Source organism: Helobdella robusta, assembly GCF_000326865.2.
Source record: "Helobdella robusta unplaced genomic scaffold HELROscaffold_16, whole genome shotgun sequence".
Taxonomy (NCBI): Eukaryota; Metazoa; Annelida; class Clitellata; order Rhynchobdellida; family Glossiphoniidae; genus Helobdella; species Helobdella robusta.
The window spans coordinates 3,074,713-3,096,060 of NW_008703893.1; the positions used below are offsets into that span (position 1 = coordinate 3,074,713).

Here is a 21,348-nt window from a genome sequence, read left to right on the forward strand (position 1 = left end):
TGTAACGTTTGTTTAAGCATTGAGTAAGTGAAGATCGATGATTAGTTTGAACATATTTCTTCTTTCAAATTGAAATATTTCATTTGTAAAATTAGTGTTGGATTCAAGTGATACATTCTCTATAGTTATTGCTTTAAAAAATACCACTAATTGTTTACTAATCTCTGGAAATATAACCCAGTGTCATACAGTCAACGCAAAAGATACTTCCTTAAGACGAATTCCTGAAATGAAACCAACGATAAAAACTATAATGATGACGTCACCGTTATTGATGATGACGTTTCTGCTCCTCGAGATCGTCATTTGTACGGAAGCACAAAAATTTTTTGACTTTGAAGTTGAAGATGGTTTCGGCAAGAAAGTATCTCTGTCTCACTTTAAAGGAAAAGTTAGTTTAGTTTGCACGTGCGGTGCGTGTGTTTTTAATAACCAACCAACCCTTCAACCAAATATCCAATCAGCCATTTAACCAACCAACCAATCCACTCACAAAATCCCTAATCCAACCAGGTTCTCTTGGTAGTGAACGTCGCAAGCGAGTGCGGATACACAGACAATCACTACAGAGCCCTGGTTCGATTACAAGCTGAGTTGGGTCCTGAAAATTTTCAAGTACTCGCGTTTCCATGCAACGATTTTGGCAACCAAGAGCCAAGGGTATATTTTTATTTTCTGGTTATTTTTTTATTTTTTTTGATTATTTTTAATTTTTTTTATCATAGCCAAATTTTTTTGACTGAATTTTAAAATTTCTCAACTATAATATACCGAAGAATTATTTTGTAGTAGTAGTAGTGGTAGTAGTAATAGAAGTAATAGTAGCAGTAGTAGTAATCGTAGTAGTAGTAGCAGAAGTAGTTGTCGTAGTAGTAGTAGCAGTAGCAGCAGCAGTAATAGCAGCAGTATTATAATAATAATAATTATTCATATTATAAGTATTGTGGGTGTTGTTGAATTGGAATTAATGGCATAACGGTAAGCATCAAAGAATAATGATAGTCAGTTAGATTAATACAACACATGTGTTTGTATTTATTATAATTATATACACACACGTGCCTATGTGTGTATGAGTGTGTGTCTGTGTGTGTGTATCTGTGTGTGTGTGTGTGTGTGCGTGTCTGCAATATAGCCTAAGAGTTCTTTAATTAATAACATTTGATGGCACGACATGAAGTAGAGTACAAACAGACAGACGGATAAACACACTCATACAAACATTTGTACACACATACATACGTTCGTACACACACACATACATACGTTCGTACACACATTAACATACATTCGTACACACATAAACATACATAGATACACATGCTAGAAATCTACTGGTATGGTTTATTTGTTTACTTCCAGTTTTTATCAATTCTTTATTGGGACGATATGTTTAGTTTTATTTTCGATTTCTTTGTCTTTGTTTATTTAATTTGTATTTATTTATTTAGAAAAAAATATAAAAAACATCACACAGTCGTAATCGTATCTCTTACAAAATTTTTACCAAAAACCACACACGCACGCAAACACACACGTCAAATATGAAACCAAATACCACACATGTACACTCAAACACACACGCGCACACACACACACACACACACACACGTACACAGGACACAGCAGAGGTAATGCAATTCGTGAGAGAGAGGTACGGACTGAACTTTCCAATCTTTGGGAAAGTTAAAATAACGAAGAGCCAGCCTATATCTCCGTTGTTCCAATTTCTTCAAGGTTTAATCTTGTTTTTGTGTGGCTATCAAGTGTGTGTTTGTGTGTATGTTTATGGTGTGTGTGTGCGTATGTGTGCTTGTATATGTGTAAAATATGTTTCATCTCATTTTTTACACTAGTTTCATTTCATTAATTTCATCTTTCATATTTTTCACTCGAATTTTCCTCACATATTTCTTAATTCAAAGCGTAAAAACCACAGTACAAATACAATACACCAAAACAATTTCACAGAAAAAACAAAATCCCAAATCACGTGGAACTTTTTCAAATTCCTAATCAGCACGGACGGAGAACCGATCGGTTCCTGGGGTCCACAAACCAGTGTTAGCGACATCACTCAAGTTATAAAGGACCAAATACCGACTTTCGGTAAACAAAAGGCTGGACAACACCGCGGGAGTCGGAGCGAGTTTTAGGAAATATTATCGTTACAATCGGATAATTTCGGATATTTAGAACATTTTTTTTATTTCAGCGAGTGTACGTTATGAATATTACTCAAAATTGTTGTGCTAATGATGTAACGGTTTATCGGTATTGTGTTAGGTTTATGTGTGTTGTGTATGTCTGATGTGAATTATTTTGTGTTGATATCTTTGTATTTGTATGCGTGTAAAGTAATTGTGTATTTATATATGTATGTATGTGTGTGTGTTTGTGTCTGTCTCAGTATGTATGTATATGTGTGTGTTTATGTCTGTCTCAGTATGTGTGTGTTTGTGTGTGTGAGAGTATGCATATATGTATGCGTATATGGAACTCAAATAAACAAGCACATTTCCAATTAACGAAACTGTTGAAACGAAGATGAAAGTATTTAGAGGGTTGAAAAAAAGACGACGACGATGATGGTAATGATGATGATTACTAAGATGATGATGATGGTGGTAATGGTGATGATGATGATGATCACAAAGATGATGATGATGATGGTGGTAATGGTGATGATGATGATGATCACAAAGATGATGATGATGATGGTGGTAATGGTGATGATGATGATGATCACAAAGATGATGATGATGATGGTGTTAATGATGATGATGACGAGACTGACGACGATAACACGACTCAAGGCTGTTTTTGTTGCGCACATTTTGGCGTAGATAGATACGTGTGATAAAAATTTATTGTTATTGCTGTTATTATTATTGTTGTTGTTATTATTGTTATTGTTATCTTTATGCCTAATTGATAACACTTGTTCTCTTTGTTGTCGTTGTGTTTTGTTGTTGCTGTTGTTGTTTTCATTTGGTGATAGCATCGCCACCGTCTTATTATTATTCTTCTTGTTATCGTTGTTATTATTATTATTGTTGTTTTATTTATTACTATATTGTTGTTATTTTAATTCTGATAAAAATTAATAACACTTTATGTGGTTTTAATATAATTTTGGATAAGATTAAATAATTAAGTCAGTCGTTTGCACGTCTTAAAAAAACTAACTTTCGCTTTAGATTCATCTGGTAAGGCGTGTGTGTGTGCGTGTGTGTGTGTGCGTGTGTGTGTGTGCGTGTACGTACGTGTGTGAGTTTACGTGTTTTCCATCATTTATGTATCATTCGAGGAACACAGCGCGAAGTCCATGATGAGATTCTTATTGAAGAGATGTATTTCGTCTGCCTCTCTTTCCCATCGCTCCTTCGAACGCATCAGTTTTTGCATCATTTCGTCCATATAATTCTTTGGAGTAGTTATGAAGTTAATTTTAATTATATTTTAATTATTATATATTATTATATTATAATTTAATTTTATATATTTTTATTATTAATATTGTTGTTGCCGTCTGTAGATTTGTGTTTTTGAGTAGTAGCTACGATTTGTGTGTTTCTCTCTCTTTCTCTCTTTCTCTCTCTCTCTCCCTGGTAGCATATGATTGTGTGAGTACGTGTGTGTGCGTGTGTGTGTGTGCGTGCGTGCGTGTAATGATCATGGTACTTGAAGATACTGACGTTGAAATATATCTCATATTGAGTGATGATGGTGGTCAGTTTCGTGTTGAGGTTTCCGATGGTGGCGTCCTTCTCCTTCGCCATTTTCTCTTTCTCGTTTTGCGTCTTCGTCAATTCATTCTGTGTCCACTCTTTATAATTATTGTAATTAATTAATTAATTAAGTGTTAATTGTATCGTATGCCATGATATGGCTGTGGTTATTTTTAGACAGTGAAAATTCCTGACCTAGTTTCATTTTCGTTCTGCCCAATTCATCTTCCGTCTGTTTCAATTTCATCGTCATATCTGATTGGAGCAACTTGTACTGGCGCGATAAATCTAAATTTTTATTAAATTTTTCAATAATATTAATACAAATCACATTAGAAATGGTTCAGTGGAACGGAGGCTTCATGGCGTTCAAACGAAGTCATCCCCAAATAGTATAACATTTTCGATGGCTGTATAACATTGACCTCTCTTTGTTTCAAACTGGCCAATTGCATACAGATCCAAACATGTATTAACATCAAAACATTAAAATTTTAAAACGAATTTCTTACGTACTCGCGCTAACTGCTCGATGATTAGACCTCGTTTCTTCCAAATCTGTTTCCACTTCCTTCATTCTAGTCTTCCATTCTTCACACGCCTGTTGGGACCTGGTGGCTAAATCTTTTTTGGCGGCTGTAGTAGAAGTGGTAGCAGTAACAGCAGCAGTAGTAGTAGCAGCAGTAGTAACAGCACCAACAACATTAAGTTATAATTTTATAATTTCATCATCACGCACATATAGTCTAAATATTCAATAATATATAAGATATAAAAATCAAAATCTAAGTATAGAAAATTTATTAATATGAAAATTAATTATAAATAAGTAAATGTGTAAATGTTACAAAGCTAATTTTCAAAGGCAAACCTAGATGGTCTCTCAAATAATTTGCCTCATTAACCGATCTTTTGTATTTCTCGTCTATCGATAGCTCACTCTCTATGCAAAAAATTGTTATTAAAATTACAAAATTAATGATATGCAATCATAATAATTATTATTATTTAAAATAATATGTATAATTATTGAAGAAATAATTAAATTTAAATAAATAAAAACCTGATTTTTGCGAAATCACAACTCTCTTAGATTTCGGAGGCATAATTTCAAAAAAAAAACTTCTTTAGCAAACTTCTTGCAAAACAATTTAAAACCAAATAATAATTTTATTTATTTTTATTACTAAAATTAAAGAATAATTTTAAAATTAATTATTAAAGTTAACAATTTCTATGTTTTCATGTCTGAAAATGACCAAGGTGGGCATGTAATGAGAACTAATTCAGGTGTTACAAGGCAAACGGTTGTCATAGTAACAGATGCTAGATAGGTGCGTTTTTATGTTATAAAGTCGGTATGAAATAAATACAACACACGCATTTAACTTTATTAATGAAACATTTTTAGAGATATTAATATAATAACACTTACTTTATTTATTATGAATATAACATTAATTAATATTAAATGAATAATTGGATCATTTATACGATTAATAATGAATTTTATTTAAATTTACAAGAGCGGTTGTCTTTGAAATGATAGCGGTAGAATCAGAAAAACCGAAACACCATTTCATTTCATTTTCTTCTTTCATTTTTTATTTTCATTTTCACTCGCTCTTTCATTCTACTGTAACGATTAATTAATTTTTTTATTTAGTATAATGGGTTAGATCTGTTGATTTGGTATAGATATTCATATAATGTAGCCCAACCAACCAACCAGCCAACCAATCAGCCATTCAAATCAATAAATCAATTAATAAAACCAACCAACCAATCAATGAATTAATTAATAAAACCAGCCAATCAAAATTAATCAGGCTACAATCAGCCAGTTAACCAGCCAATCAACATGCCTCCCAATCTGATACTCAATCAAGAAACCAATCAACCAGCCAGTTTCCACTCAAGCAACCAATCAAAAAACAGACGAACCATCCAAGCAACCAACCATTTTTCTTTCTCATATCTCCAAATGTCGGTGAATAATCGTCATAATCGTAACCGAAAGATCCAAAGTTACTGTCTCTGGTGATGGAATCAAATGGTCTTTTTGGTCTGAAACTGTTACCATTACCATAACCACCTCCTCTCACTCTCCCGATCGATCTCTCCATTAGGTTTTGTCTGGGATATTGACGCTAGAGTGAGGGTATAGGAAAATAATTCTATCATATACAAATCGTACTACTGGCACTAATAATATTTATATTAATATTAATAATAATAATAATTATAACAATAATTATAACGAACCCCTTCTATAGCTGTAAAGTTTAGAGACATAATTGCCACCAGCAGGATAATCACCACCATCAAGAGAGAAAGTGGCGATTTTTTCATAAACATCATCATCATATTATTATTATATTATTATTATATTATTATTATTTAATTATATTTTTTAAAAATTTTGTCAGCAAAGCAACACAGTGACTAAAGTTAACGATTTTTATTCAAACAAAGACCGAATTTTCTGTTAAAGGGAATGTTTAGATAAATTAATTTTATTATTAATATTTGATATTATTAATAATTATTTAATTATAGTTAATATAATTATGATTAGCCAACAGAATCAATGTATTTATTGTTTGAATTTATGAAATGTATGTTTTGGTGACTGATGTGAGATCAAATCTACTGAAAATCTCTTTATATATACCGGGACAAATTTTTGACTCACATACAAACATTCATACATACAAACAAACATATATACATACAAACAAACAAACATACATTCAAACAATTGTACCTACATGCAAACATATATACATAAATACAAACATACATACATAAATACAAACATACATACATAAATACAAACATACATACATAAATACAAACATGTAGCTTGTCACCTGGGTAGGGGCAGACAACTATGTCACTCAGTATTAAACAACAACATTTGCCGGCTCTTCTCCAAGTCTTCAATTCCAGGTCTCAACGAACCATCCGGGTAAGCCCCCGATGGATGCACACTAATACCATACATATACAACTATATTTACCAGCAAAGAATAATTCTAAAAATACATAATAATAATAATAAAAAAACAATAATAATAATAACATTAATAATAATAAATCACCCTTTGTCTACGGTACTATGAATGAATGAACGAACGAACGAAAGAATGAATGAATTAATTAATGAACGAACGAACGAACGAACGAACGAACGAACGAATGAATGAATTAAAGTGCGAATGAAAGGGTAAATGAAAGGATATTGAAAATTTTATGCCTTTTCTAAATAGAGAATTTTCAAAATCGTTATGAATATACATAAATACACACAAACAAACAAACAAACAAACATACAAAAAATATACATACATACAAGCAAACATACACATACATACACACACAAGTGTGTATGTACGAACATACTTACATACATACGTACGTACAAACATACATACAAACATACATTATATACAAATACACACATACATACATACATACATACATACATACATACATACATACATACATACATACATACATACATACATACATACATACATACATACATACATACATACATACATGCATACAATAAATTCACACACATCTTTGTATTCAAGATGGTAATCCTGCAAGTAAATAAACACTTTCTATAAATTTGTATGCTTCGAGAGTCGTACTCACAAATAATAATAATAAAAACCACAACAATAATAATAATAAATATTCAATAATATAAATAATAATAATAATAATATTAACAGCAATCCAAACTGTAGCAACGCATGTTAGGAAATTTGAAAATGAAATGACGTTTATTTAAGCCTGAAGGTAAGGTAAACTCTGCAAGCAGTTAAGAAGAATTTCTAAAGTATATAAAGTATGTATGTGTGTATGTTTGTTTGTATGTATATATATATATATATATATATATATATATATACGGATGAACAGGTGAACAGATTTCTGTCATCCCAGCCGTTATCATCTTATCATCATCATCATCATAACCTTCGTCATCATCATCATCATCGTCATCATCATCATCATGAGAAAACAGCACATGCAACTTTTTAGTATTTGCACAAGAAATCATACAAGAATAACTTTATTTTCGTTACACACAAACGCACACACACACACACACACACACACATACAAATAAACACACACAAACATATATACATACATTTTTTGTATATGTACAGACATACACACATACATAGACACACATAAATGTACACACATACGTATATTTTTATACGTGTTTTTATGAGACAACGTTAAGTCGAGAATTTTGTGTGTAGCGTTTAAATTGTCATCATCATCATCATCGGCATAACTGTTTCAGCATCACTATCGTGATCATCATCATGATCGTCATCATCACAACCATCATAATCTTCATTGAAATTGTAGAAAAGACATTTACCTTACTCTAAGTGGTAGAAACAAATTTTTGCCTCCACTCCCATTAATTTTTCAATCGATAGATATTCATTCATTCAATCAATCAATCAATCGTTCATTCAATTTACTTATTCATTCGTTAACGCATTCATTTATTTATTCATTCATTCGTTAATTCATTCATTCAGGTGTGGAGCAGTAATCGATCGGGTGATACTCCTCTATGACAAGCTTGCTTTTTTTTCAAAGTTTTCATTTAAATCTCCGTTTGAAATTCGTTATTAAATGTTTGATGTGTGCGTGTGTATGTATGTATGTATGATGCATATGTATGTATGTATGTATGAGTGTATATGTGTATGTATGTGTTGTTTTTTGTGGTATTATTTGTATTTGATTGTATTGTATTTGATTGTATTGTGTTTTGTATGGCGTTACATACGCATATCTATCTGAGATCATTTATTTTAGCCTGTGACATTTAAAATGATGATCGCTTCAGACGTTATGAGGTCATTCATCATGTTATGATAGAATGAAACATTCGTGTGTGTGTCCATGTATGTGTGCGTGTATGTATGTATATATGTATGTGTGCGTGTGTATGTGTGCGTGTGTATGTTTGTTGGTACATGTTAATTTCTTCATTTAAAACGTAAACAAACAGAATTTTCCTTGTTTATATTGTGTTAAAAATTGCTAAAAGACGAATATTGTTAATAATTAGAAACATATTCATATATTTATTTATCGTAAATATTGATTATTAAAGCTACAGAGACAGTTGATACAGAAATGATATATAAATGGTATAAATAATTATCGACAACACGTGAAAGCCTTACGGGAAATTGCATTGATCAAAGAGCATTATTATAAATGAAGTATTATGAACGGTTTACTAGAGAGAAGTCACACACACACCACACACACACACACACACACCACACACACACACACAAGCACACACAACACACACACACACACATGTTTTGTTGAATTCGATCAAGTTATGATCTTTTCCAAGTTTTCCGACATTCCTACCAACTTCTTACGTTCGCTCGTAGCCCAAGTCGTGTATCAAATTTTACGAGTCATTTTTTTTAAATTAATTTATCTCGTTAATGAATGTAGAAGAGAATATTCTGCTTAAATTTACTACTGACATGCTTATACAAATACATGCGTAAACTCAGTTCAACTACGTCAAAAGGACCTCAAAATGAAAATTGAAAAAAAAAGAATGATAAATGAACATAAATTAAAAACTTGTTACATGCAGAAAAAAATGAGGATATATATATATACACATATATATATGTATGTATGTATAATATCTAGCAAAAATAAATTAATTTATTGATCAAAAGAAACTAACAAATAAACATTAACTCAACTAACAAAGAACATAAATAATAACAAAGAATATAAACAACAACACCATAAACAACAAACTCCAACCAACTATTACTATTGCCAAAGTATTTTGCCAAATTATTCATTACGTATCGTCAAAATGCATGTGCTCCAAGGGATTCGAATAATTCCTATGATATAGAGTTGGGGCCTGACTTATTGCCCCGCCCCTACTGCCATGTGCCCTCCCTTCTCTCTCTCTTTCTCTCCCTCTCTCTCCTGTTTCTTGGTTTTTATCTCTTTTAGTTTTCGTATCTCCGCTAAAAATATTACTGCTGTTGTTGTGATTGGCGTTGGTATTACCCCTATTATTATTATTATTGTTGTTGCTATTTATATCTATAGCATATCTATCGCCAACAAAGTTGAGGTCATCATCATCATTGTTGTTGCTGTTGTTTATAATAGCGCGAATTTGTACAAAATCGTCATTATCGGTTTCGGTATGGAAATGACTCGGCTTATCGTAATCGCCGTAAAGATCTGTATCGTTTAAAAAAACACCAACGCTACTTAAACTGTTATTATTATTATTGTTATTATTATAATTATCGTTGTTGTTATTGCTGTTGTTGTTATCTACGTTATCGTTATGATCTAATCTAGTTTGATTGCTCTGAAAGCATCTAAGTTTGCTCGCCTCCTGGACTCTGGCGCACGTTCTATTATTATCATTATTATTATTATTGTTATTATTATTATTAATGTTGTTGTTGTTGTTGTTGTTCCCGTTATATCTGAAGTTATTATCGTTATAATTTTCGTTGGGTTTGTCGCTTCTCCAATTATTACTATTACGGTTATTGCCTCTATTTGTAGGACTACCATAAAGGTTATTATTATTATTATTACTTGTATTATAATTATTATAGTTATTATTATTATTATTATTGATATTATCATTACTATTATTATAACCTGTCTCATCATTTCGGCGATATTTGGACTGGACGACCTGCGCTAGTTGCGAATTGAAATTGACGTGAAAGCCTCTTTGTTGGCTGCTGCTGTTGGGACTGAAACTTCCGTTCGGGAATTCAGTTACGTTGTATTTGTTGTTGTTGCTGATGCTATTGTTGTTGTTGCTGCTGTTATTGTTGTTGTTGTTGACCCTGTTCAATCTATTTTTCAACGATGATTTATCCGAGTATGGTGACGATGGTTTGATGTTAGGCTTTTCCCCTGGCTTGCCCGGTTCGAACAATGTATTGGCGTTGATTGCTATGATATCATCAGGTGCTTTTTCATGCATAGCTTGACATTTGCAGCAGATTTCTTCATCGCCACAACGTCGACATAGTTCAGTGTGGTCGCTTCCGAAACGATTTCGATCGATGCAGCTGGTGGTTTTTTTGGTTCCTCTCTTAGTGGAGCCACAGTTTACATTATCTCCACTGGCGTTGGTGAAAAAGCCGATGTTTTCCTCGGCACAGCTCATGGACATGCTTTTAAATTTGATGGTCTTCAGGCGGTAATCTTTCCACAAACCACCCAGAAGTTCAGCTGCCACAACATCGCTCGTGTTCCGACCGACTAATCGTGCGATAAAACAGCCATCCCTTCTTAAGTAGCATTTGACGAACCCGGCAAGTATTATTTCCGTTTCCGGATCAGGTTTGCGCCTGAGAATGCCATCTGCGTAGAGTTTGTTCCGCACGTAGGTCTCTCGCTTGCTGAGAGGAAAGCAGAGGTGGCACCAGGAGACCGTACTGTAGGAGGTGACGACCAGCAAGAATACGAACCAAAACCACAGAAATATGTAGAAAATTTCGTGTAGAAGATTTATAGGGATGGCACATTGCACCAAGTACTTGTGCATATTTTCGCCCATCGCCCGTATGGTGAACGAACACATTGATATTCGCGGAAACCGTTCAGAAGTTGTCCAGTCTTGACCGGCCAGCATCTTGCGTATAGTTTCGAATCCGTACAGTTCGTAATTTGTTTTTAGGAAACCGTTCAAGAGGAATATTTGCAGGATGACGTTGATGATGTAGATAAGTTTGATGAGTATGTAGAGGCAGGTCAAATAATTTCCATACACTAATATGTACGTGTTACGTTTCAAACAGCAACCGCAGAACATTCCGAAGCGACCTTTGTGTCCGGACTTGCCGACATCCTTCGTGCGATCCCAACTCAACTCCTTCAGAAACTTACCGAGCGATTTCACCATGAATTCCATCGTCTTCTCAGCACTGCACTGCAAAAACGAAACAAAACAAAACATTTCACACAAATTTAACGACATAAAGAAAAAATGATAATAATAACAAATATAGTATAACACGACAACAAAGAATAACTAATTTTAAATCGCAAGCACTGGACGAAAAAACTGAATTAACGCCAACCTGGTCAGCCTTCTTCTGCCTCTCAACTGCAGCGTCAGTGATGCTGCTGACCGAGATGCCAGACTTCTTATTGAGAAGATTCCAGATTATTCTCGGCATGAAGAACATTGCAGCCTGTCCGACTGCCATCAGCGGGATCCATTGGTAGTAACTCACCATGTTCCCTATGTCCTTTTCATCCGGAATTTCGGCAATTTCTTCGGAGAGATAGTACGTACTTGTAGTCCAGCACACCTGAGTTGATTAAAATAATTTAATTAATTAGCCAACTAATTTAATTAATCAGTTAATTAACGAAATTTTAATTTCTACACTCTTTTTAAATGTTACTACGGCAATTTGAAAAAATTTTTTAAATTTCAACGAACCGACCAATGCAGCCAAACGAAATCGACCGACCTTATTAACATAATCAATTTGATCTCTGGTGAAATAGTTTGGGCACCAGCAGCTGATGGGTTCACTGACGTACTGTCTGGTGGTGGTCATGATGGCGAAGATGATGAGGATGGTCACGGTGTACTGGCAGCTGAGTCGGTCGCTGAAGCTGTCGGCGCCTCCCAAGTTCACGTCTTTGGCGTCACGGAAGAGAAAGAGGATGCGATCCATGGGTTTATTTATTTTATGGTGGTCTGTTCGGAGGATGATGATGACGATGAGGATGAAAATGATGATGAAGATGATGATGAAGATGATGATGAAGATTATGGTGAAGATGATGATGAAGATGGTGATGATGACGATGAAGATGAAAATGATGAAGATGATGATGACGAAAATGGTGAAGAAGATGATGACGACGAAAATGATGATAATTTTAATGCCGCATAATACATACAGCCAAATAACCCACAGCTAGTTCGTAATTATGTAGAAAATGTCTTCAAAGTGATGAAAATGAGAGGGAATAATAGTAATTGTAGTAGTAGCAGCAATAGTACCCTGTGGATTTAGCAGTTGTAGTAGCAGTGGTCTTGAGAATCATTGGCATAGGACCAATATTTTCACATTTTGAAAAAGAAAAAATGGGTCAATGTTTAATTTTTGAAACCCAAACAAAAAAAATCCAACTAGGTCACACACGTTCACCTTCTAGAAACAATTCAGTTACATGTCGTAACACATGTTCGTTCACGCTGATATAAATTACTTAATCTGCGTGTGGAAGATAGCTATGGTGTATGTAAACTTTACAACTTCATTATTTATCTAAGCTGTTGTTTAGAAAGATTTATTTTTATAAGTCAATACTACTACTACTACTGCTACTGCTGCTGCTGCTGCTACTAGCGCTGATACACTACTCATAATTGAAACTTAATTTTTTTCATCTTTACGAAAAGACAGACGTTTTCTAGAACTTGTGTTGTTTAATGTCTGACAAAGCACATGAAATTTTCAAAATTTTCTATAGTACAACAACAACAACAACTACTACTACTACTACAGCTGCTGCCACAATAACTACAAGTAGTATTGGTGGTTGTAGAATTGGAAGTAGTAGGAAATAAAATAAAATAAAATAAAATAGGAAATAAAACTTACTTTCTTGATGTTATTGATGCAGGGATGAACTTTCAGTTGAAAATAATGTGAACTTATTTCAAAACTTTTACTAACAAATGGTTAATGGTTAATTGATTAATTGTTTAGTACATTTTAGCTGTGCAGTCAGTACTGCAACTGTTGATGTAATTATTGTAAGTGTATATATCATCAACTATTATTAATGTGACAACACATTCTTTTAGTCATTTTATTTGCTGTTATTAATGAGATCAGTTTCGTTGTTGTTGTTGTTTCATACATAGTTAGTTGTTGCCAGTGGCTAGGGAATGCATGAGTAGAAGAGAATTGTTGTTATATTATTAGCATTATTGTTGTTGTTATTGCTGTTGTTGTTTTTTATGACGTTGTCGTTGTTGTAACCTGTCTTGTATTCAAGTTAATTCTAGTAAATGGCAGTCTTCAGGATTGAATCATCTGACAAAAATTCAAATAAACATCATTAAATAGAATAACAACAACAACAACAACAATAAAAACAACAAAAATAATAATAATTGTATTGGTTAGAGCATTCTTTGATGAACCAGCTATAATTTAATTGGTTCATGCATGCATTGAACTTATTAAATATATACTATACTGGTATAGCACTGTGTTGCACATTCGATCCAATGTAAACATTGCTAGTAATATTTTATAAAGAGACATACATACATACAAACATACATATACACACACCACAAACACACACACACACATACATATGAATCAATGAGAATAGAACAGTATAAAATAATTGAACAGTGATATAAATACAAGATACATATAACAATTTACAGGAATACATAACAATTGTACACATGCGCGCACACACACACGCGCATACACACACAAACAAACACACACACACACCTACATACATAATCCAATCATTGGTAAAATACCTGGAATCAATTTATCTTATCATTGAATAAAATTCCATCAAAAACTTTTCTCAATATGTTATGCTCACACTTCACAGATATGCACACAATTTTTGTATGTAAGTTACAGATGAACATATGTATGCAAGTAAGAATGTACGCTTGTTTGTATGTGTGTATGTGAGTATGTATATTTGTATGTATGTGTGTGTGTGTGTGTGTGTGTGTGTGTACATATGTATGCGTGATTGGATATATATTTCCAGAATTTGTAGCATTATTCATCAGCACTATGGTAATGTAATTTAAACATCACTTTGAATGCTATTGAAATGTCTCACATCTAGACCATGCATAGGTACATATACATACACAATAACAAAAACACACTGGCACAAAAACTCACACACGCACACGCACACACACTCTTATATATATATATATATATATATATATATATATATATATATATACATATACAAAAATAAGAGCACTTAATTGCATAAACATAACATAAACATTTTAAACAGAAAGAAATACAATAGGTGATGATGCCAACATACCAGCAAGCCTACATACATACATACATACATACATACTCTGGATGGAGCTGCTAGATACCTGACTGTGCGAGACCAGGGACATAGATAAAAGTTGAACTCGGAAACGATTGCATGCCTAACCATGGCTTGTTCATCAAAACGGGTTCATACATACATACATATATACATACATACATACATACTGTTTTTCGCAACTAACCACATTTCGTGCTTGTTGCAGCGGTTCCTGCGTGTCTGTGTGCTTGAAAATATCCAACTGAATGCCAACATGTGCAATTAACGACAAATCAAAGTGTTAATCCATTTGTTACTTGATGTTTGACAGTTCAGTGTCACTCATCATGTTTTGGTTTTAACATACGTACATACATACATACATACATACATTCATACATACACACATCATACACACATACATATACAATATACACATACAAACATACACACACACATAATTACTACCTATGATGATGGCATTAAAAAAATTATAAATAAAATTTATAAAAGTTATTGAAATTGAAATGAGAATATTAAGAAAGTAACAATGAAAATTCACTACTGAAAGTTAATTTATTATTATCTATAATCATAATCTATTTATAAATAAATCAATTAACATTTTGTTTATTAATTAATTAATTAATTAATTAATGATGATCAAAGAATTTGTATAACTAGAATATAGGGATAAAGATAGATAGATTAGAACATTAGATAGGAATACGAATTAAAAACGCCAAAAAGGAGAAGATGCAGAGGAGATCTGATTCAGACATGTAAGTTAATAACTTGAAAAGTAAAGAAAAAACCTTTCTGTCTTTCAGTTTCACCATCTTTCAACTAGAAAAAAAGAAAAGGATTATTAAGAAGAGTTCACAGATACAAGCCCTTCAAGAAGACAGAAAATCCAATAAAGCAATGATTCTTCAGCAGCAGGGCGGCAAACGCCCCTGAGCAGATGAAATTTTTTCAGTGGATTCAATTAACAATTTTAAAATCAAGCTAGGAGAGCTAGGACATCTATTCTGTAGTAGTGGTTCTTACACAGACGCAAGTCTACCGAACCACTTTAAACTTTGTTATCTTATGTTATTAATTAATCAATTAATTTCAATAAACGTTGTTTAGCTGTGATTGCATTGGGGAAAATAAATCAGCATCATTGTTGTTTGCTTACAATTTAAGTTTACATTTAAATCTATTTCACTTTTACACAATCATAGAACTAAAAATTATTGAAACATACATTCGCACACGCAAGAAAAATTGTGGCAATTCAAGTGAATAATGTAAGTGTGTTAAGGGTTTGTTTAAAATTTAGACAAATTCGCTACAAATTTGTCTAAACTTTTGTACGCTACTGAATCCAGCTCATTCTTCTCAATCCTATCAATGAAATCAATAAGAAGATGCAGAAGTAGCAACACTAGCAACAAAAGTAGTAGTAGTAGTAGTGGTGGTGGTTGAAGTAGTGTATTAGTACATCATTATTGTTTTTCTTCTTCTTATTATTATTATTACTATTCTGGTGATGATGATGAATGATGATGATGAGAATGAAGATGAAAATGATGATGAGGATAATGGCTAGCTAGGCACCGTGAAACTATGTGCTGTCTTCTACTTTAATTTAACTATTTTTTATTTTTAAACAACTGACATTATTGTTATTATTAACATGTCGAAATGCAATTTTTCTTGTATTAATTATTTATTTGTTAAAAAGTAAGCCAAGAAGCATCGTTGGATGTAGTAAGGTTAGGTAAATCTATCGCAAAACAAATACCAAATGAGTGAATGAGTTGATGAATGAATGGATGAATGAATAAATGAATGAACGAACGAACGAACGAATGAATGAATGAATAGATAGATGGACGAATAGATGGAATGATAAATGGATGGATGGTTGGACAGATGGATGAATGAGCGAGAAAAAATTTTAATTTTAAAAAATTATTCACAAATAAACAAATTGAAAAATTTTATCTAAACATATATATACATACACTCACACACACACACACACACACACACTCACACAAACAAACAAACATATATACATACTAACTCATATTCATAAAAACACACAAACATGCACACACCCACACACACACATACACGCATCTTTGTACATAAAATAGAGAAAGAGAGAAAGAAAGAGAGAGAGAGAGAGAGAGAGAGAGAGAGAGAGAATACATACATTCAGAAATATTGTTAATTTCATTGAAAGCAGTTGGAACTTTAATAACTGTCGTATTGATTATTAATTAATTATTGAAACATGCACCACCACACACACCCACACACACACACACACAGGCACGCACGCACGCATACACACACACACACGCACATCTAAGTACAGGATAAAATATGATGAAAGAAAAAAGCTTGTAAAAATATACAATTTAAAATAGATGTAATGAGCTCGTGCGTGACGAACGGATGAATAAAATAATAGATGGATGAATGTTGGAATGAATGAATAAATGAATGAATGAGTGAGTGAGTGAATAAATGAACGAACGAACGAACGAACGAACGAACGAACGAATGAATGCATGGACAAAATTATATAAAAGTAAAAATGTAATAAAAGTATGGTTAAAAAACTCGTTTACGTAAAAAATATAAAAAAAATTATTTCAAAAAAATTTTCAACAAACTCATAAACGAATTATAGAACAACAATTAAAAAAGAGGGAAAGTAACAACCAATCAATCATTTGTTCATTCATTGACTCGCTCACTCACTCAATCAATCATTCATTCAATTGTTAAATCAACCATTTATTCAATCAATCGATAAATCAATCAATCAATAAATCAATCAATCAATCAATCAATAAATCAATCAATCAATAAATCAATCAATCAATCAATCAATCAATAAATCAATCAATCAATCAATCAATCAATCAATCAATCAATCAATCAATCAATCAATCAATCAATCAATCAATCATCCAATCAATCATTTAATTGATCAACTGTGGCCTGTAAACATAATTACTGTATTTTGATTGGTGCTTCGTTACGCTGCTGCTGCTACTGCTAAAAAAGTTACCGTAACCACTTATCATGTTGTTGTTGTTGCTAATGATGTCATTGTTGCTATTGTTGTTCTTTGTGAACATGTTGTTCTTTGCTACTTTAAGCATGAAATTTAGCTGCTTTGAGCTGTTCACAGCGACGAAGTTACTCACAGAATTGTAGTAGTTGTTGTTGATGATGTTGTTTGCATTGTAGTTGTTGTTGTTTGTATTGCCTGCAAAAGTGCTGTTGTTGCTGTTGTTGTTGCGATTGTTGGAGCCGTTCATGACGGTATTTTCAACGTTCTTCAACAGCAAAGCGCATTTGTTTTCATCGATGTTGTTCATTATGTTTGCGCTACTACCATCGTTGTTGTTGTTGTTGCTGTTGCTGCTGATGTTGTTGTTGTTGAGAATGTTCGCAACATTGTTGGCGTTAGTGTTGCCGGTAATGTTGTTGTTGGTGTTGTTGTTACCAACGATACCTCCATTATTTCCACCATTGAAAGCGACAACGTTGACATTATTAAGAAGATAGCCCGGGTTCAAATAGTTAGCCCCATTTACCGCCAACAAACTCCCAATATTATTGTTATTATTGTTATTGTTGGTTGTGGTGATGATGTTGTTGTTGTGGTTAGTACAACCACCAATACTACCGCTACTACCGCTGCCACTAAAACTGCTGTTACAACTGCTGCTGCTGCTGCAGTAGCTATTAAAAACGTTACTGTTAATGTTAAGAAGGTTGCTGTGTGGCAAGTGAGTCGTCGCGACGTAATTCTGCTGGAAGCTCAGTGGCACTGGCAGAAGAGGAATAGTAAATTGTGGTGGCGCCAGGGCGCTGGTAGCGGCTGTCGGCAGATGAGAAGGAGGAGGAAGAAGAGGGTGAAGTTTCGCCGATAGTTCGAGGTCTTGTTTCTGAAAATGATGCTTGCACGTTAAACCGTTTTCATAGAAACATTACAAGCATACATTCAAAGGCAACCTCAACGAAATATCAAACAACAACAACATTTGAGCATACAACAAGTAACAACAACAACTACAACAACAACCACAACAAGTAACAACAACAACAACAACAACAACATCCAACTAACAATCTGGTTGATAGTGAGCACAATGAAATGCTTGCAGTCGGCGACTCGTTGCGGCAAGCCACTGATCATCACCTGGTCGGGGTTGGGCGAATGTCGGTCGGCAAACTTGATCTCGACGCCAAAGTCGCTCATCAACTTTTGCACGCACTTCCCTTTCACGCCGATCAAACGGGAGTGATAGCAGTGCTCGATGTCGAAGTATTCGTGTACCGACATCGTCTGAGTGAGGAGTGAGGAATGAGGAATGAGTGAGTAAGGAGTGAGTGAGTAAGTGAGCGAGTGAAGGAGTGAAGAAGTGAGTGAGTGAAGGAGTGAGGGAGTGAGGGAGTGAGTGAGTGAGTCGGTCGGTCAGTCAATCAGTGAAGAAGTAAGTAGGTAAGTGAAAAATTGACAACTATAATAATAGAAGCCACAACAGCATAAACTACAATACAGTAAAATAAAATGCGTGATGATGGCAGCAGATCATATCATAATAACATCATCACATCAACCTGACACATCACATCAAGACCAACTGCTTCAAGAACTATTTTCTCCATCTCCATCTTTGTCATCATTACCCTCTCCTTGGAACCGGCGATGATGAAGATATCCGGCAGTTTAAAAGATACCGACGCCCCGAACATTTTCGATAATTTCTTCAGACCGAAACCGTTTTTACCGAATAGTTTAGCGTGAAACTTTTTATCAACTCGGATATTTTCTTCCATTTCGTTGGAATTGAATTGTTGTTGATGTTGTTGTTGTTGAGTTAAAGCAATGACGCCAGTTAATGTTTTATTGTTGTTTTTGTTGTTATTGAATTTAATGTTGTTGTTGTTGTTGTTATTATTGATGTTGTTACTGAAAACGTTATGAAAGTTGTAGCCATTGTAGTAATTGTTGTTTCTGTTGATGTTGTTGTTGTTATTAATGTTGTTGTCATTAACGTTGTTGTGGCTGTGGTTGTTGATCGGTAGCTTTAAATGCTGGAGCTTGCTAACTGTCCCATTCATTATCATCGTCATCTTATCATTAGAGGTTAAAGACGCCAGCGAAGACGATGATGAGGAAAAAGAAGAGGACGATGATGAAACCACCACTGAGGTTGTTAATAATGTGGCCGGTACGAATGACGATGACGACGACGATGGCGTTTGAGATCTTTCCAGATTCGACAACAGGATTGGCGGCGATGATGATGATGATAGTGATGATAATGATAACGGTGGCGATGATGACGACGATGATAACGAGAGTGATGATGATGATGGCACAAATGTTGATGGTGAGAACGTCAGCATGTTTGGAGATAGTGATGAAATGGAAGGGGACGACGACGATGACATCATTTGGACGTATCTAATCACATCCTCGCTTGAAAACTTTCTATTTTTAGCCAGGACCGCTTGATGATGATCATCATCGACGTCATCATTTTCATCATTTCCGTCACCATCATCATCATCCCCATCTTCCTCTTCTTCTTCTTCATCATCGTCGTCGTTACGGATTAAACGATTGTCTTGGTCGGCAATAGCTTCAACGTTATTATCATCATCATCATCATTAATATTATTATTATTATTGGTGTTGTTGATAATAATATTATTATCATTATTATTGTTGTTGTTGATGACGTCATTATTTATTTCCCTGATATCATCATCGTCATCATCGTAATCTTCATCATCATTGTCATCGTCGTCGTCATCGTCACGGCTAAAATCTGATTCACTGGATGAAACTGCCCCATTATTTTTCATCATTTCATCATCATCATCGTCATCATCATCATCATCGTCATCATCATTTTGCTTGGTTTCATCATCAGCAATATTTTCCATTGCGAAGCTTTCTAGGCTGTTATCGTCATCATCACCGCCATCGTCACCATCATCATCATCATCATCACCATCATCATTATCAATAATAACTGTATAATTATTATTATTATTATTTTTGTTAGTGTTGTTAGTGTTGAAGATGGTATTATTATTATTATTATTATCATCGTTATTGTAGTTTACGTTGTTGTTGTTGATGCTGATGTTGTTATTACTATTATGATTATTGTTATAAATATTGTTGTTATTGTTATGTATGTTATTATTATTATTATTACTATTATTATTATTATTGATGTTACTGGAGATCATGTTAATGTTTCCACCGTAGTTGTTGTTGTTGTTGTAATAGACCACGTGGTCATTAGCCACGTTACTGATATTATTATTATTATTTGCATTATTATTGTTGTTATTATTATTATTATTATTACTATTATTATTATTGTTGTTGTTGTTGTTGTCGTTTTGTCGGTAAAGTTCAAGACCGGCC

The 21,348-nt window shown here is 33.6% G+C and overlaps 3 protein-coding genes across 3 annotated transcripts; 1 reads left to right on the top strand and 2 right to left on the bottom strand.

Annotated features, from left to right (window-relative positions):
• Positions 1-277: 277 nt before the first annotated feature.
• Positions 278-4,862, top strand: HELRODRAFT_156659 (hypothetical protein; the record flags this gene model as incomplete). Its single annotated transcript, XM_009015673.1, has 5 exons — positions 278-391; positions 514-660; positions 1,620-1,737; positions 1,972-2,109; positions 4,825-4,862. The coding sequence occupies 5 exons, from the start codon at positions 278-280 to the stop codon at positions 4,860-4,862; spliced, it is 555 nt and encodes a 184-aa protein (XP_009013921.1).
• A 4,358-nt stretch (positions 4,863-9,220) lies between these two features.
• HELRODRAFT_98251 (hypothetical protein) lies at positions 9,221-16,061 on the bottom strand. The gene is made up of 8 exons (XM_009015674.1): positions 15,883-16,061; positions 13,439-13,878; positions 12,965-12,969; positions 12,293-12,520; positions 11,894-12,127; positions 11,637-11,742; positions 10,982-11,582; positions 9,221-9,931 (listed from the first exon to the last, which is right to left on the bottom strand). Exons 4-8 carry the CDS (start codon positions 12,500-12,502, stop codon positions 9,625-9,627), a joined length of 1,458 nt encoding a protein of 485 aa, XP_009013922.1. The 5' UTR covers positions 12,503-12,520; positions 12,965-12,969; positions 13,439-13,878; positions 15,883-16,061; the 3' UTR covers positions 9,221-9,624.
• Positions 16,062-19,062: 3,001 nt separating this feature from the next.
• HELRODRAFT_138085 (hypothetical protein) lies at positions 19,063-19,236 on the bottom strand (the record flags this gene model as incomplete). The annotated part of the gene is made up of 1 exon (XM_009015675.1): positions 19,063-19,236. A coding segment is annotated over one exon (174 nt), but the record flags the coding sequence as incomplete, so codon positions are not given.
• Positions 19,237-21,348: the final 2,112 nt, after the last annotated feature.

Excerpts from the sequence above, each read along its gene's own strand:
- HELRODRAFT_98251 (XM_009015674.1), bottom strand. The coding sequence starts at position 12,502 with ATGGATCGCATCCTCTTTCTCTTCCGTGACGCCAAAGACGTGAACTTG. Across the intron at positions 11,583-11,636 it reads CGGCAAGTCCGGACACAAAG|TGTATGGAAATTATTTGACC; the intron begins GTCGCTTCGGAA and ends CGTACATATTAG. Across the intron at positions 9,932-10,981 it reads ACCATCAAATTTAAAAGCAT|CAACAACAATGATGATGATG; the intron begins GTCCATGAGCTG and ends TATAAACAACAG.